The 19,115-nt window shown below is 32.7% G+C and overlaps 1 protein-coding gene across 1 annotated transcript in view; it reads right to left on the reverse strand.

Moving 5' to 3' along the window:
- Positions 1–865: 865 nt before the first annotated feature.
- The window catches only part of PHTF2 (putative homeodomain transcription factor 2), a 115,993-nt gene continuing 97,743 nt past the window's right edge, over positions 866–19,115 (reverse strand). The window contains exons 11-18 of the mRNA XM_012650302.1: positions 13,667–13,795; positions 11,904–12,176; positions 11,543–11,674; positions 9,316–9,402; positions 6,809–6,964; positions 5,000–5,095; positions 2,613–2,738; positions 866–1,942 (exon numbers count right to left, since the gene is read on the reverse strand). Coding sequence (XP_012505756.1) covers positions 1,922–1,942; positions 2,613–2,738; positions 5,000–5,095; positions 6,809–6,964; positions 9,316–9,402; positions 11,543–11,674; positions 11,904–12,176; positions 13,667–13,795 — 1,020 coding nt within the window. The 3' untranslated portion in view covers positions 866–1,921. The remainder of the gene's footprint in view (positions 1,943–2,612; positions 2,739–4,999; positions 5,096–6,808; positions 6,965–9,315; positions 9,403–11,542; positions 11,675–11,903; positions 12,177–13,666; positions 13,796–19,115) is intronic.

Here is a 19,115-nt window from a genome sequence, read left to right on the forward strand (position 1 = left end):
CTCCATTTTCAAGTACAGGTTTATCTTTTATAAAAAAGAGTAAATAAAAATATTTAAAATCGTAACACATACACATTTTTTAAATGATTTGAAAGATATTCACCAAAATATTAACAGTGGTTCTTTGGGTACTGAGTTTATGGGTGATTTTAATATTCTTTATTTGTTACGGAATATTCCAAATTTCCTAAAATAAACCTACATTATTTTATAATAGGAAAATAACTGCTATTTAAATATTTTTCAAATGTAATCAAAAGCCAAACAAAAATGGAAAACTCAATGGCATTATTTAAAAGGAGAGACATTTTAATCCCAGAGCCAAATCAACTTAAAGAATGATAATTATGCCAGGTGCAGTAGCTCAACTCTGTAACCTAGCACTCTGAGAAGCTTGCTCGAGGTCAGGAGTTCGACATCAGCCTGAGCAAGAACAAGAATCCCATCTCTACAAAAAAACAGAAAAATTAGCCAGGCGTGGTGGCGCACACCTGTAGTCCCAGCTACTTGGGAGGCTGAGGTGGGAGGATCCCTTGAGCCCAGGAGTTTGAGGTTGTAGTGAGCTGTGATGATGCCACTACACTCTTGCCAGGGTGACAGAGTGAGACTCTGTCTCCAAAAAAAAAAAAAAAAAAAAAATCACAAAAACATTTTATGTTTCATGTAATTCCTAAAACACTCTTGATTGTACAAATATAACAACTTAAATCAAGGTCCAATGTAAAATACTATCATATTCGCCCTATTTACCTAACATGCCAACATGATAAATTCTCACTGGACAGTTGGCAAATTATTGGCAGGGAGGGGAGGTTAACTTTCTAGGTTAAAAGCATCTAAAATAGCCCTTATATAATGGGGGTCGGGTGGGGAGAATGCACCAGATAGGTTTGTAGGATAGATTTGCAAGGAAGCTGTCTTTTCCAAAAATTTGGATATAGTTTCATAACTAATAATCAGAGGAATATTTTATTGGTTGTTAACCTTATTCTTAAGTTGTTCATTTGAGTGTGGTATGAATAGCATACACTATAGTGTACCATAGGGAGAAAATTATTTTACTTGAGTAAACATAATGTACTTTAGTAATATCAATAGGCACTTCACTTGTGAGATGAGTACATACCTCACTCAAAAGGATACCATATCATGCCCTAGTACACTATAACATATCCCATATAAAGATACGCATTAAAAGTAACAATTTTTAAAAGTGCACATTTTGAGCATGCACAGTTGGAGCTGTGCAAACAGCCCAGTGTTTCAAATAAATACAATTATAACGAGTTAATTTTTATCAAAATATCTTACAGTATGGTAACCATTTACAATTATTGCTCTATTACGAGTTTTATCATCAAAGAGCACTTGTTGACCTATTATGTAATACCGTATATATTAATACTGAAGGGTGCTTAAACTGCAGCTTAATTAGTTTAGATCCTGGCATTGTTCCAAAATAATTCAAGAGAAACCCTGACTGAATCTTGATTTACCAAAGAAAATGCTGTATTTGTTTAGCTGAGTTCAATGCAATATTCCAAAGCTAAAGAATTTTTCATCAAGTAAGGCAAGTTCACGGCATTGATGGAGAAACAGTGCTTAGTAATGGCTTCTATTTTCAGAATTTGTTATTTTGCCAATTATTTATGAGCAATTACCAGGATCTCAAGTATCTGGGTATCAGTTTCATCACCCTTTCAACAACTAAGTACATCAATGCTTAAAAATAAAATATAAAGACTAAATGTAAAAAAACAGTGAAAAAGTAAAATAAATATAAGAATTGCACAAGAAAGTCTGATGTAAACACTTCAATTTCCCAGCTGAGACTCCTGAAGCAAAGAATCAGTGACTGCTTTCAGGCAGCTTAGTCAGTACTCTTATTCTGGAAAAGAGGCTACATCTTTTTTCTGATTCATCATGATTTAATCTTCCACAGCTAGAGAGGAAAAAAAAAAAATAGAAGTAGTGACCATTACAGACAGTTTTAATATCAAAACTTAAGTTATATCATATAATACTACCTTTTGTTTAAATTCCATTCACCAACAGTGCAGGTTCTAATATTTAACCCCTTTACCCTTTTATTTTTAAGAACTCACTGTAAACACAAAGAGTAAAAATCAGATTTCTCTTGCTTTCTTTTATTGGGAAGTGGCAATACGCATATACTACTTGTTTAATATGATTATCCTACACCTTACTAACAGTTGTGCATATATTGGAGGATGTATATATTGCTATATAGATAAATAATACAACTTTTGGCCAAAAATAGAAATAGTGCTTTTTTTTAATCATCTAAATTAGACTCAAATTATATGAGTAAAAATAAATACCTCTACTTATCCTACACAAGAAGTCCTATTTGTAATACATTAATAGTAAATACTGTTCCAAATTATTAATAGCAGTTCCATCAGTATAAGCCATGAATATATATCATTTTTTGAAGTTAAATGTGAAATTATTTTCACTAATTGTATATAATCTTATCTAAATGACTCCATTACTGTGCATGTGAGATCTCAAAAGAGCGAGAGGGTAAAGTAACTGCTACAACAACGCAACAGGGGACTAAGAAACAAAAAGTATGTGTAAGCTCTTACCTTTAAGTTAAATCCAAGCAAGTCACTGATAACACCAGAAACAGCTGACAGGATGACAACCTGGGTGATGTTGTAAAGCAGCGGATTCATTGTTAGCCCATATAATCTAAAGGGACTGTCCAATTCCTAGCAGAAGAGAAAAAAGTTAGCCCCGGATTCAACAAGAATTACCAGTTAAACTAATTCAGGGCAATATATGAGAATTTTAAAAAGTACTTTTCAAAAAATTATAAATTATGGATACTTTTAGAAAGGATAAACCTGGCTGAACTTGAAATAAGTAAATTTTAATAGTAGTTTTAATGTTTTTAAGGCGAAAGTGACTTCTTTAAAAGAATTCTATAAATAAGTTTGTAACTCTAATTTCAGTCCCCAATGAATGACAGAGTATGAATGAATGAGTAAAGTATTGGTCTAGTTAGTAGCTATAAGGCTAGAGAACATTTTGTAGTACAAAAGCTAGAATAGAAACTCAAAGAGCTCAACATCTTTTTGCAGAAGAATCAGAAACTTAATTAGCCAATTTTCTGACAATATTAACAATATGTAAAAACTCCCCTTTGAGCCAACTCATTTTCAAATACATGAATTAATCAATTAATTGATTGATTCAAACATTTAAAGTTCTATTACATGCTAGGCCCTGTGCTAGCCTTTGAGAAGATTCAGTCCCTGAAGGACCTTACAGTTTAGTAGACATGTAAAAAAACTAATTAAAATATGAGAGTCCCATTATAGAGATGTGTATGAAAAGCAGTGGGGCCATAGAGGAAGGTGCTCCTGAAACTTTGTAGGTATTCTGTAAAACACATAAGAGCATGGCATATTTGAATTGCTACAGGTTGTTTAGCATTGTTAGAGCCCAAGTACAAAAGAGGAAGTACTATAAACTCATAAAGCTGGGTACTTAAGTAAGGGTTATTCTTTAGGAAAACTGTACACATAGACTAACACTAAAGGAATTTAAACAAGGTAATAGCATATCACACATGCATGTGAGAAAGATCACTGGGCCAAGCAATGTAGAAGACAGATTAGAGAGCAATGAGACCAGAAGCAGGAATGTCTATAAGGAGTTCAGTGTATCAAAAGCTCACATGAGAGACCAAGGTCTCACAAAGGAAGTGCTGATGGGGAAGAGGGGATGAATTAGAAGATATTTAAGAGATTGAATCAATGGACTTGAGAATTTCTTGGCTGTTAAGAGTGAAAGAGAAGAAGGTACAATCAACATTTAGTTCCAGGTTTTGGACTAGGAGACTATGCATGATCAAAAAGGATCACACTGTTGTGCTTTGTATTAGTTATTTTTACACTTCTCGCTACTCTGAGACCATAGCTGCTCATCAAGTCATATCTTTGTAGCCCCCTCCTGCCTAGCGCAGTGCCCACACTCTAAAGATATCCAATATACATGTATCAAGCAAACATAAAACTATCATAAATTCAAGGTATTTTTCCCATAGAGCATCTTGTTAAAAAATGGAGTTTGTCTGTATTATCTTGCTTATTATTTAAATGTCATCATCTTCCTCAGGATACTTAAAGGGATTTGAAAAGGCCATTTGTAATTTCTTATTTTATTATATCCCCACCCAGCCCCTCTGAACCCTTTCAATGCCTAATATACTGTGAGGTGTACAGTCTATACCCCCCATTCATACTTTTTAGTTGACTGAAGAATTAACTGTAACACTGAGATACAACAAATTTTATAGTATTCTCTGAAAACTTATAAACTCTAAGAATTATATTCAATTGGTTATAGAAATTGAGATTTTAAAAAATATTTTTTTAAGAAAAGCATTACTAATACATACTAATACTCTAAAGCAGTGGTAAAAATATTTTATTACCCCCAAAGAATTATTATTATGAGACCAAATACACCAAAGTTTTTTTCTCTTGCTGCTTTTAGAAAACAAAATACATCAAAATTGTGTTCCCTTTACTGTTACCAAAATTGATTTAGAAATTGTTTATTGATGATACATATTTATCATGATTATGTATTCCTACTTTTTAAGATAACTCAGGCCAAGCAGAAGACTACTTTGAGAAACAGAAAATGAAAAAATTCCCAACTTAACATCATCTTTTCTGATATCTATTTTAAGTTCCAGAAGGTATAAATTTCCAAAGAGGCCAACCTCTATAATACCCTAGATATTATTAAAAGTCTTAATCTATAATTTCCAAAGAATTATTTGGATTACTTTTACAATGAGAAGTAAAATATAAATTGCATGAATGTGCCCAAATATAATTTGGAAACAATTTGAGTAATTACTAAAACCAAACACAAGGTAGGATCTATAAACAGATGAGTAAATACAACAACAGAACAGCATATTTTACATTATATCTATTTTCAATTCTATTCTTACCTTTAGCAGTTTAGTAGCCAGTTTTAAAACATTATTCACTAGTGTCAGTTCCTCTTTTTTGTTAGGTTTTTTCTCCATTTTCAAGTACAGGTTTATCTTTTATAAAAAAGAGTAAATAAAAATATTTAAAATCGTAACACATACACATTTTTTAAATGATTTGAAAGATATTCACCAAAATATTAACAGTGGTTCTTTGGGTACTGAGTTTATGGGTGATTTTAATATTCTTTATTTGTTACGGAATATTCCAAATTTCCTAAAATAAACCTACATTATTTTATAATAGGAAAATAACTGCTATTTAAATATTTTTCAAATGTAATCAAAAGCCAAACAAAAATGGAAAACTCAATGGCATTATTTAAAAGGAGAGACATTTTAATCCCAGAGCCAAATCAACTTAAAGAATGATAATTATGCCAGGTGCAGTAGCTCAACTCTGTAACCTAGCACTCTGAGAAGCTTGCTCGAGGTCAGGAGTTCGACATCAGCCTGAGCAAGAACAAGAATCCCATCTCTACAAAAAAACAGAAAAATTAGCCAGGCGTGGTGGCGCACACCTGTAGTCCCAGCTACTTGGGAGGCTGAGGTGGGAGGATCCCTTGAGCCCAGGAGTTTGAGGTTGTAGTGAGCTGTGATGATGCCACTACACTCTTGCCAGGGTGACAGAGTGAGACTCTGTCTCCAAAAAAAAAAAAAAAAAAAGAATAATTAGAATAAATCAATTGGTTTGTGATTTCTTATTTTAACGGACGCTCAAAATATACTAGTATATTTTGGTTATCCATTCTGTAATAGATAATTCTGGGACGCCTGCCCTGTCCACAATATAGTTCCATTTTTGAGAAATGCTCTAACCTCAAGCCTGTGGAAGAAGCTGGTCTAGGCAACTGTGCTTATCCCACTTGACTTCACTTTTGCACCTCCAATCTGGCAGCCATGGCTTATTAGGCTAGGGTGTACTCCCAAATGAAAGCTAGTCAATGTACTGACTGGTGGGACTAACATAATATCTGCCAGATATTACAGGAACACGAACGGAAAAGTTAGTGAAGCCCAAGCCAGAGCTTATGCTGAGGCAAATCCAAATCACATGTAAGCCAAAATTACAGGGTATTAAGTCTACAGAGAGGCCACTGGAAGAAAGGTACAGAGAAGAGCAGAAATGAGAAACCATTAACCTCAGAGCAAGTTGGAGGAAGTGGCTGACTTTGTCCAATTCCACAAGGCCCAAGTATACTTTCTTAGAGATCTTTATCTTTGTTGGCTACTCTCTCCTTTCGCTTTAATTGAGCTTATTCAACAAGGTTATGATTCTTTAAAATCAAATTATCCCTAACTAAAATATTCAACAAGTTCATTGGCAGTAAGTTTCTTTATACAATTCCTATGAAATGGTGAGAGGAAAATATTTAACAAATTCATACAAAATAAAATTAACCATCAAAATCAGTACACTTTATTCTTTCTATTGAGTACAAATTCATACTTATTCAAATGTGGCTCTGCTACACTGCAAAGCAAACATATCCCACCAATGGTTTAAAATTCATCATTTCTATAAATGGTGCTTCCTTCTTGTCAAATGAAAATGGGACATAAAAAAAGTAGATTTGAAATCTGAATCAAGGCAGAAATACTGAAGAAAGGCTTGTGTCCCATCAAATTTTAAGTTTTGCTTTATAGCACAAATGACATTCATCAAATAAAACATGTTCCTAAAAATCAAAGTAAATGAAAACATTTTAACTTAAGATGTACATTATATAGACATTAATTTATAGCATAATAGGCATGCATACTCACTTGTTCAGTAAGTAATATTGAGGTATTGCTATATTTTTTACTTGTTTCTGATCCAAGGGTAACAAATCTTAGGAGAAAAAGTGTTAAGGAGATGCACCAGATTACCAGTTCCCAGTTGTAGTGACAATCAAGGAAGATCTCATGCACATGAAGCAGCTGGAAGTGTATGAAAAAGGTAACATGAAGCACCAATGTGAATGAAACAATTTCTTTTTTTAAAAGAAATATTTTACTTTATACAAATTGTTCATAAATATAGCATTACACTTTAAAAACATTCCATCTTACTTATGAACTATTTTAAGCACATCAGAAGTACAAAGTATAATGTAATTAACGTCCATGGAGCCTCTACCCAGTTTTGTCAAATCTTAATATTTTGCAATATTTCTTTCAGATTTTTGAAAAATAAAACATTACAGATTTAGTTAAAACTCCTTTAAACTTTTCCTTGATCAATTTCTCTGCTCCACCCCAGAGGTAATGAATTTTGTGTTTTTCTCTTCCATAAACATTTTTATAGTTTAGCTACATATATATCCTTCAACTATGTCAATTTTTGTATTTTTAAAATTTATATAAATGTTATATTATCTACATCATTCTTCAGTTTGCTTTTTATTCCACTGAATCTTGTTTTCAAGATTTATCCATGATAATACATTTAGCTCTAAATTTGTTCATTCTGATGCCTACAAAATATTATAGTTAAAACAACCCATAATTTATTGGCCTACCCTACCAATTAACATTTATTTTGTTGCCAATTCTCCTTATTCTAAATAATGTTGCAATAAACATTCTTATGTGTCTCCTTGTACAAACATGTAAGACTTTCTCTAGGAGTTAATATTTAGGAGTTAAAATGCTGGGTCCTTGGGTATTACATCTTCAACTTTATTAAATGTAATAAATTTGTCACTAAAACAGTTGTACCAATTTATACTCTCAGCAGTGTATCAATTGTGTACCTTTGCCCTCATTTTTGTTAACACTTGTTATTATCCCAAAGCAGTATACCTTGCCCTCATTTTTGCTGACACTTGTTATTATCCAACTTACCATTTGTCAATCTGATGGGTATAAAAAGTTCTCTTATTGTTTTAATCTTACTTTTCCTGATACTTAGGGAAGATAAATATGTCTTATATGCTTATTGGTCACTGAGTTTCCTCTTCTGTGAGTGACCTTTTTATATTCTTTTGTTGTTGTTGTTTTGAGACAGGGTCTCATTCTGTTGCCCAGGCTGGAATACAGTGGTATGAACATAGCTCACTGTAGCCTCAAAGTCATGGGCTCAAGCAATCCTCCTCTCCTGCCTCAGTGTCCTGAGTAGCTAGGACTACAGGTATGCACCATCACGCTAAGCCAATTTATTTATTTATGTATTTATAGAAACGGGTTCTCACTATGCTGCCCAGACTGGTCTCAAACTCATGGCCTCCAGTAACACTTCTGCCTCAGCCTTTAAAAGTGCTGGGATTACAGGTGTGAGCCACCATGCCTAGGCCCCTTTTTATATTCTATATCTACTTTTTTCTATTAGGTTGTCTGTTTTATTTTTTGTTTTGTATAAGTTATTTATATATTCTGAATAACAATCCGATTTAAATCATATTTTCCCAGTATCTTTTCCTAGATTCTGATTTGTTGTTTATGCTGTCTTTTTTTAGCACGTAAAATTTTAATTTTTATTTGTGATCAAATTAAAAATTTTGTTTTTCACGTTTAGCTCTTTACTCTTTATGGATCTTTAATCTTTAAGATTAATATCTTTAATCTCTATGGGAACAAAACTGATTTTTTTGTGTTGATGTTGAATCTATTTCTGTTCATCTTGATCTTCTAAAAAATGTATCATATTTTTAATAATGTGTCTGTAAAGTCACTTGGATATTCTATATATATAATCATATAGTCTATGATTTTTTTTCTTTCTGAACATTATACCATTTATTTATTTTTTTCCTGTCTTTGCTGACTAGTGCTCTCCATCAAAATGCTGACTAGAAGAGGTAGAGAGGGTAACTTTGTCTTACTGCCTTATATTTTATAGCACAGAGTATATCCTAAGATACTTTTGTATTTCCTCACTAATCTTGGCCACTGCGCATTCTTTTTCAGCGCACGCAGCAGTCAAGTCACAGTGACAATTCAGAGATGAGAAATTTTTTAAAAACATTTAACGTGAATAAATCAGCCATTTGTGGAACAATTTCATAACTCATAAGTTGTTTAGAGAAATAATCAGAAGGATTCCAAGGAAAAATTAATTACTATATATTTAGTCAACAGATATTTGAGCAAATATGTTCACTGCTCATGACAGAAAGATAAGATGTACTTGTTAATTCTACTGAAAGAAATAAACTGCAAAAAGTCAGTTTCTAAACTTGTCTAACTAGGCATACTTATATTGTTACTTTGATTATTTATTGTTAGAAAGCCTTCTGAATTTAATATATATATCTGATAGTTTAATTTCTACAAGGAACAAGTTAACTCACCTGGGCACAACAGATAAATACAACTGAGATAGTCAACAAGAAAGCAGATGAAACTATTACATCAACTGATCGCTGAGGACCTCGACGCTGGGAGGGGGAAGAAAGAAAACACTTTTAAATATATTTACTAATTAGCACCTAATTTCCATGCTTTCAATTAAGGTGTTGATACATCACTGTTGAGTTGACCATAATTTACAATGCTGAAAAATGTACCTAATCTGTCAGATGGATTTTAATTATACAGTGTTATTATTTCTTGAGGATTTGCAACAGAGTGAAAATGGTGTCATATAGCATTGAATTTTTAGCATAACTTTCAAATATTTCATTTTATCAAATACTAATTATTTATTCAACAAATGTTTCTTAAGCACCTGCTCAGAACACTTTGTTAGGTGCTAGAAATACAGTAGAGCAGGGGTCCCCAACCTATGGTGAGTTGTATAATTATTTCATATTTTATATTTCTATATTACAATGAATATAGAAATAAATAGAAATAAAGTGCACAATAATGTAATGCGTTTGAATCATCCTGAAACCATCCCCCTTCCCCAGTCTGTAGAAAAATGGTCTTTAATGAAAACAGTCCTTGGTGCCAAAAAGGATGGGAACCCCTGCAATAGAGAACAAAAAGACATGGTCTCTCTACCTTTACAGGAACTAGCAGGCGAGTGACGCAGCAAGCTCATGATCACAGATTTTTGCGATAAATTGTTATGAATGCTATGAAGGAAAGGTATAGGGGTGCTTTGAGAAAACTGTCAGGGAGACTTCATTGATTTGAGGGTTAGGAGTGTGGGCCTGGGAAGATCTCCCTAAGGAAGTAATATTTACTAATATTTACTAAGGGGCAGGGGCAGGATGGCACAAGAGAGTGCTCTAGGTAGAGGAAAGAGCATATGCAAGAGCAAAAGCAGGAAGAAACATAATGCATCGAAAGGAATGAAGCAGTCTAATGTAGCTGGAATGCAGCGGGTGAGGGAGGAAAGTGTTTCAAAATGAGACAAGAGAGACAGGTGGACAAGGCAGGACCTAGACCATGAAGAGCATTATAAGCTCTGTTAAGATTTTGTGCTTTATCATAAGAGCAATGGAGAAACTCCAAAAAGTTTTAAGAATTATATGGTCAAACCTGCATTTTTAAAAGATCTCTGATGGCAGACTGAAGAAAGTATTGAAAGGAAGAAATATGAATGCTGGAAGGTCAGTTAAGAGGCAACTGTAGTAGCCCAATGTAGAAGATGATTGATGGTTTCAATGAGGGTGGTACAAATGGAAACAAAAAGAAGACAATGGATTTAAGATATATTTGGAAGCAGAAAAAAGATGAATTGGTGATAAATTAGATGCCAGAGATTAATCAAGGATAATTCCTAGGTCTGGGTTTACACATTTCCCTCACTGAAGCATAAGCTTGTAAGGGTAGGGACCTTCACCTCGTCAGGAATGAATGGCATGGATGGATTCTCACTAAGCCAAGTATAAAAGATTATATTCATCCCTCCATACAACAGAAATGTCAGTGAGAAAAAAAATAATCCATGCCAATTTGTGCTATTTTCCAATGGAGTTGAATTTAACAAATTAAATTAATAAACAAACATGAATTTTTATTATAAAATATAAGGCTAAATAGTACAAACTTTTCTATTTCTTTCATTGTTATTTCAAGATAAAAGACATTAAAGATCTAAGTATGTCAGAGGACAGTTTGTCTTTGGGTCAACTTTACTAAGACACTGACAGTGTTTTGAATGAACATCATTCAAAGTTGCATCGTTACTCTAAATATGATGGAATTCACTGCTACTTAATGCAACAAAAAATAATCCTGAGAAAAAATGTTTTCCTAAAACTAATTCAGATGTTTTCCTTTTTCCTCTATAGTTTTTTAAGGAAAATTAGTAAAAAGATTAAAGGAAAATAATGACATTAAAAGAAGGACATAGAATTGTAAACTAAAATTTTAAGATAGTAATAGGTTACTTCAATAAGGAAACTCATTGGTTACAGATTATTTTTTTAAATTCTTTTTTAAGTAGTCTGCTCCCTCTGCTGGCTTGTGATAACCAGTACAGGTAGAAACAAAATCCTTAATCCAGCTTTTGAGTAAGTAGAAGCTGGTGACTACAAATCTAGAGACACATACATATCGACAAAGAAGTTGGAACTGTCACAGGGAGCTGGCATATTAAGAGTACTTTCATCACTACCATTCTACCTTAAGATAGGAACGGAGAGATAGCCACATTTTTATATTCTGTACTTTCTTCAACCGGAAATGAGGAACCTCAGATTTTCGAGCCCTCCTTGCAGATGTTAAATGTCCAAAGAGTTTTGCAAAAAGTAATCGCTAAAAAAGATTAAGATGAGGATTAATTTTCAAGTAGATTACCAAAGAAAAACAAAAATCAACAAAATATGGATTGTTAAGATTTTATTTGGTTATGTACCATAAAAGCAAAACAGAAAAATAAGTAAAAATGATTTAATGAAATACTAAAATATTTCAGGAATACCTGAATATTATGAAAAGGATAAATTATTTTCTATTCAGAAGTCTGTATTAATATTATACCCACCTGTTTATAAGTTCTTTCTGCTACACAGAGCAAAAAAAAGAAAATCCACACAAGAGACACACGAACCACAAAACTTATTATAACCATAGAAAGAACTATGACATCTTCATTGGAACCAAAAGCAATCATATAAAGTTCTGAAGCAGAATGTGCTGTGAGTTGTTCCAAGTCTGTAGCTTGAGAGAGTCGGAAAACAAATGGAGTTAAACCCAGGATTAGAGAGATTGCATTTCCAAAAATCTGGTATCCTATTCCTGGTATATGGTTGTTTACCTTGAGGGAGCCAGGGGGAGAGAGGAAAAAAGAAAAACAAATTTATACATAAATTTTATCTATAGTAATTCCTATTAAGCATTATTTTATTTATATGAGAGTAATATGAAATCATTAAATTACATTAGTTTTAATACATGAATAATGAAATCTGAATTCAAGTTTGAGCGCCTACTACACATAAAATGTCATTAATTCTTCAGTTTTCAAAAACAATTCATTATCAGATCTGTAATTTAGTAAAAGGATGACAAAAGGACCAACTATCTCAGTCTTATCCAGATCTAGGAAAAAAAGTATCTCTATTTCAGAAGTTAGAAATATTCACAAATACTGTAATATTAAAGAGAATGAGATCTCATATCCACTGAAGTTTAATTTGTTAAAAAAAACCCTAGAATTATACTTATCTGATATATTTATAGCTTGTGTTTTTCTTTGAAGAGTCTAATACACAAATAAATGTAAATAAATGTCTCCTTAAACTCTAAAATCATTTTAGAAGAGAGATGAAAGGGGGAAGAAATTAAATAGAGGGGGAAAAAAGGTAAAAGAATTATAAAAATAGAATTAGAAATGAAATAATGGGAAAATATAGGAGTTTCCAACATGCTAGCTTGGTAGAACTAAAATGGATGTTGAGTATCATGTAGCTAATTTTTTATATTATGCATTAGATAAATGAGACTATTCTAAGTTAAGTGATCTGCTAATTCACAGACAGTTAAGTTATAGAGTACCAACTAGATGCAAGTCTCTGGAGACTCCCCAGTTAGCTGTTTTTAATTGCACATGCTGATATATGTAACAGGAAGTATTTATTAATTCCTAGATCTGGTTATTTTAATTCCTGTCTTACATAAAGTGTAGACGAGTTTTTACATAATGATGTACCACAGAAATTTAGAATTGCATGTTAGATCATGCCTAATTGTCCAGAGAAATCAGTAAATAAAAGTAGTAATTGTCTGATAAAAGAAATAACAGAAAAGTAAAACCATAGTATTTGTACTATACTTCTTCAAACTACTCAAGATTTTTACCACTATTTGCATTACTTCTATATATTTAAGCAGGCAAGCAAGCATTAATATGAATGCAAATTTACTAGGTTTTTTTTCCATGTTTTAGATACTAATATATAAATGAACCAGTAAGGATGATACAGAAAAGTAAGTCTTCGTCAACACCTGTATACATCTAGCAGCTCCTCGGTTTTATCCACTGAAAGCAAAAGAAAGAATAACACAAAAGAGGAAAATTTTAGACTGTATCATCTATTATGGGCCAGAGGCATGAAAACTCTAGTAGATGAGAGTGGTTTAGGGACAAATCACTGTTTAAATCAGATGAAACCAAATACAAGTAACCTTTTTTACTGTGAAAAAATGAGGTGAGTAGGTCATTAATATAACATTGCAATAATTATTTTATATTGGTAATCATTAAGTCTTACAATTTAACTAAAAGAATAAAATTTGAAAACTCACTCTGTTCATTATCATTCCACTGATTTCAAGTACAGACATGTCTGCTTTCTTACAGTCATTGCCTTCCCATACTATAGCACTTATTTTTTCTAATCCTGGGTGGGAACTATGGAGCCAGGGCAAATGACTCTATAAAAAATAAATGCAAACTGGTGAATATACTTATCACATTTCATAAATAAAACATGTATGTATGAAACTATTATATACACATACAATTTTACACTAAAAATAAAAATTGCTGAATACATTTATCACATTTTATAAATGGAACATGCATATCAGTATATAGCTATATCTATACACAATTTTAATGATATTAAAATTCTATCTTAAAATTAGTATATATACTGAACAGATGTCACAAGAAATTACACACTGTAAATATGTTTAAGAACTTTCTATAACAGGTATTAGGCAACCTAGTCATACACATGACACATTTTAGTATATTTAATATAGTAACATATTAAAAAATACACTAAAATGTGTCAGCAAAAGTACTTGGTTGTCAGTCTACATAATTACCAGTATACTAATGTTAAAATGAGTATCAGATTGTTCATACTGATCATTGTCCAACTTATGATCACTCAGTTCAAAAAGGCTGACAGCTGAGATTTGAACCTCTTTGAAAGACTACCTAGTGATGCAATCTCATCCTGAAAAAGACTCCTCCTTATATACTTACCTTTAATATCTGATTTAGTTACTTTTCTGATATTTTAATCAAGTATTTCTCCAAAGGATCAGTTTAACTTTTCTTCCAGACAGAGCAAATATTGCAAAGCAGAAACACATAGAACTAGAAGTATTCTCCAAAGTAGAATAAAGTATCTCTCAATGTTTCAAGGAATTAAAAAAAAAAAAATGAAAATTTTAGTATGAAGGATCAGACGCTTAAGTTTGTTGAGGTTTTTTGGTTTGTTTTATATTTATAATTAAAAGAAAAAAACTTCAAAATAGAATTGCTGGGTTAAAGATATCAACAAAATTAATGAAATACTAACTTTTATATAATAAGACTTTGAGAGGAGAAGTAACAGTTAAGAGATTAGAACCAGATTGGGGACAATTTGTTTGTTTATATTACAGTATTTCTAAATTATAATTTTTGGGGTTGGGTTTTTTTTTTTTTTTTTTTTTTGAGACGTGTCTCACTACGTTGCTTTGGCTGGTCTCAAACTCTTGGACTTCAGCAATCCTCTTGCCTCAGCCTCCCTGAGTAGCTGGGACTACAGGTGTGAGCCACCTCATCTGAATAATTTTTTTATTTTTTGTAGAGACAGGGTCTCACTCTTGCTCAGGCTGGCCTTGAACTCCTGGCCTCAGGCAATCCTCCTGCCTTGGCCTCCCTAAGTGTTAAGATTACAGGTGTGAGCCACTGTGCCTGGCCTATAACTTAATCAATAGATCTCTGACATTCTAATACTCAAATTTTATAACATGTTTCACTAAAATAACTTCTAACAATAAACAGAAGAATCTACTCTAGTTACATTTATTCTCTGGAGGATAAAAATGTGACTAAAATATGGTAAAGAAATGTTTCTGTAAACTTAAGGAATATATAACACTTTCCTCTAGGGGGAGTAAAGTTGCATTGATTTGTTTCATCTGAAGTTTAATAATAATAATTCAATAATGTGTAAGAAAACAGAGTTGGGAAATTTTTATCTTTTCCAAAAATACAGGATTTTAATATACATTAACTTTTATAACATGTATTTCACTATTTGAGGGACTTAAGAGCTCTGAGATACTAGTTCTTAACTACCAACTTAATTCTTCAAATGATGGTTCCTAATTTATTCCCAAACAAAATATTCTAGTTTAGGATAGAAATAATTTGCACCAAAATATATATCAAACTTTCTCTGGAAATTTAATAATTGTGAAATATAACAGAACCAAAAAGCCAGAAACAAGAAGTACGAGAAGATGAATGGAAAGAATGTTAAGCCTGAGAGGAAACAGATTTCATCCACTGACTTATAGATTTCTTTTTTTTAACTCTCAGTCTGTAACAGTGAATTAAAGGTCTTCCAGTTACATGCAGAAAGGAATATCAATACCAAGAAGGTCCATCTAGAGACAAAATAGGAAATCAAGAAGTTCTTCACTATCCTTCCAAAGTACTCATTTTGCCCCCAGCTACCGTCCCAATTACTCTAACCGGCATTTGATATCATATTCTTATTTTTAGAAAGGCAAAAAGCAAGATAGCAATTAGAAACTGGTGAATTTAAAAGAACCCTATATCTTTGTGTGTCAGATGTATACTGAAAAACAGTCTTGTGGAAACCTGTACTGCTTGTAGTGTGCAGAGAGCAGCATCACATGAAACACTTTTTTTAAAGGCTCAGTAAAAATGGAACAAAGAAAGCCATTTTATAATTTTATCACATAGCTTCTTCTAAATACATTTCTAACTAAACTTCAGAATTCTGTTAATGACTATTCTTTATTCTCATCTAAAGTCTCAACTGCTTTGTTCCTTGTTCATTCAAAATTGCCTGAAAACCTTAACACTTAGATAGTGGGATGTTTTATTTCAAATAAATTCACCATGACAACAACTTGACTGGTATTTCCAACTGTGGGAATGTAGCCATTTAAAGCTTTAACCTACTAAAAAACGCATTTCACTTGAAAATGGCTTTATATCTTATTACATATTCAGCCATGACTAGAGGAGAAAATTTTTCTCCTGCAGAAATATTACAATTACTATTTACAAAGAATATAAAACAAAACAGAACTACGAATTTGGGAATATTCTGATTAGAACATACTAATTCAAATGCTCAGTGTTTCTTCTTGAGGAGGGTTTTCTTCTTCTTTATGGTGGGCAGAAAAGGGTCCTCCAAACCTAACAGACTTTGGTCAAACACGAAAAAACCAGATAGCTTTTCAGTAAAGGGAGCTAATTCCCATTACTCATCTATTAGTATAATTAAAAACACGAGCTTATGTTTTAGAAAGTCTGAGAATAAAAAATGTGTATTAAATCATGTCTTTAATTCAAAAGCAAAACCAATAGAAGCCTAGGATACCATAATCAGATATGCAGAGTGGAACATATAAAATGTTTATCCTACCAAAAAAGGAGCAGAGTGGTGTGACAGAATCAGGGGCAATTTGTTCTGCATAGACATCATAAAACAATTTTTAAAATCATTTAAGAAAGGACTAATTGGCATGTTTGGAAAAAACTTAAATTTTGTTTCAGGCACTTAACTAATATCTAATGATACCTACTATGTACCAGGCTCTGTGTGATACAACAATGAGCAAAAAACACATGGTCCCTGCTCCTATGCTGTTTATTGCTATCTCTGGGAAAATAGCTCACAGGCATGTCAACCTCAACCTCAAATGCAGTTATTGGTCTCAGTGGCTTAGATAAATATGCAAATGACTCATGTAATACCTTATGCTCTCATGGATTGTTCATTGTTTTTTCATTTCTTCAATTCCAAGGGACCTTCAGCTACTCCCATGGCCACACCCCAGACTTTGCTACTATACATAACTGCTCTACTTGGGAAATGAATCTTCCACCACAACTTCCCATCTTATCAGGTCTCTCAAACCTTCAATTCTAAAACACTTGCTCCCTTGAACACACCACTTATTCTTCAATTTATTGTCTCTTCCTTTTCAATCTAACATGTCTAGACTCCCACCAGATCCATCATTTCAATCATCTTCTCTCCTGATCCTCGAATAGCAACTATTAATTGAGAACCTACTCTGTGACTCTGGGCATATTACTCAACTTTGAGACTCAATTTTCTCATCTATAAAAAGAAAATAAATTACATTGCCATTGGTTATAGAGATTACATGAGAGAATGCATCTAGATTACTTTGCACAGTATCTGGCATATAGCAAATGCTTATTAAATGTTAGCTATTGTCATAATTATTATAACTACATTCCAGAAAGTGTCTCTTAACTGTGTGGAATAGCCAACTACAAAGTCATGGTTTCAGATTCTAGCTGGACCCTCAACAATGTGGAAATGTGATTCTTTTAATGTGTTCACTGGCTTTAATGCATGCACACACATACTCTCAGTCCTCTATTTTCACTCCCTACAAATGATAACTTCAAGTCTTCACTACCAACCACAAGACCCCTATTGTATCACCTCCCTTCTTATTGTCAACAGACCCCTGGACTCTTATACTTTGCAGAATAGAGATCATCCAGCAACAACTCTCTTATTGTCTTGATGCTTCATGTACTCATACTCCCCCTCCTCCTATCTTAGCAGAGGATGTATTGCTCTTCTTGCTATATACTAAGCTCCCTAATTATGCTTCCTCTCCAAAATCCTGAGAAACCTCATTCCACCAATCAACAACTTTTTCTCCTGTACCTCTTCAATTCTTCTCTACTGATTTTCTCCTATATATATAAATGTGCCCAAATATCTCACATATTGGGGAGTGGTGACCAAAATGCTCCTTCAACTCTTTTTCCATAACTACTACTTCATTTCCTCCAAACTTTCACTGCCATGCTTTTTGAACCTCATTCCCCATTCTCACTCCTCAACTCCCTGTAGCAAAGCTTCTTTTCCCCTGATGCTTTTCCTGTGGCTGAAGCCAAAACCAATGGATTTATATTTTTAATTGAAACATATTAATCAGATACAGAATGATAATAACCGTTGGCTTTATCATATTTTAACTTTTTCCCTTATTTGCACCAGATATTTAATAAGTGAAATGTTACAGGTAAACTTGAGAGCTACTTTGTACACCTCCCGCTCCATTCCCTTCCTTTATTCCCCAGATACATTATCCTAGATTTAGGTTTATAATTCCTTGGCATGTCTTTATATTCTTACTGAATATGCTTTTAGCCATAAACAATATATAATATAGTTTTGCATGTTTCAAAACTTTATATAAATAGCATGCTGTATGTATTGTTCTGCAACTTGCTTTTTTCACTTAATATTATATTCACAAGATTTATGTTGATATATGCAGCTCAGTTCATTCAATTTCACTGCTCTATATTGTTTTATCATATGGCATGATTTATTAATTCTACTATTGTTGGCTATTACCTTTTAAATTTTCACTATCATGTACAATGTAATGAACATGTTTTTATGTCTCCTGTGACCATCTTCTAAAGTTTCCTTGAGATGGGATAAAGGGTTTTAGAGTACGCAGAACTTCAACTTTACTACATAATGATAAATTGCTCTCTCCAAAGTAGTCGTGCACATTTATACTAATATCAGCATTTAATAAGAGTTCTCTCTTAATATTCTTGCCAACACTGAAATTTATCAGGTTTTTATATTTTGACAATCTTACCAATATGAAATGTTATTTCCTTATTCTAATTTACATTTCCCTGAGTACTATAGCAAGGCTGACCATCATTACTTGTATTTTTTATTAGCCATTCAGGTGGGTTGCT

The sequence above is a fragment of the Propithecus coquereli genome, unplaced genomic scaffold, assembly GCF_000956105.1.
Source record: "Propithecus coquereli isolate 6110/MARCELLA unplaced genomic scaffold, Pcoq_1.0 Scaffold32, whole genome shotgun sequence".
NCBI classification, from domain to species: Eukaryota; Metazoa; Chordata; class Mammalia; order Primates; family Indriidae; genus Propithecus; species Propithecus coquereli.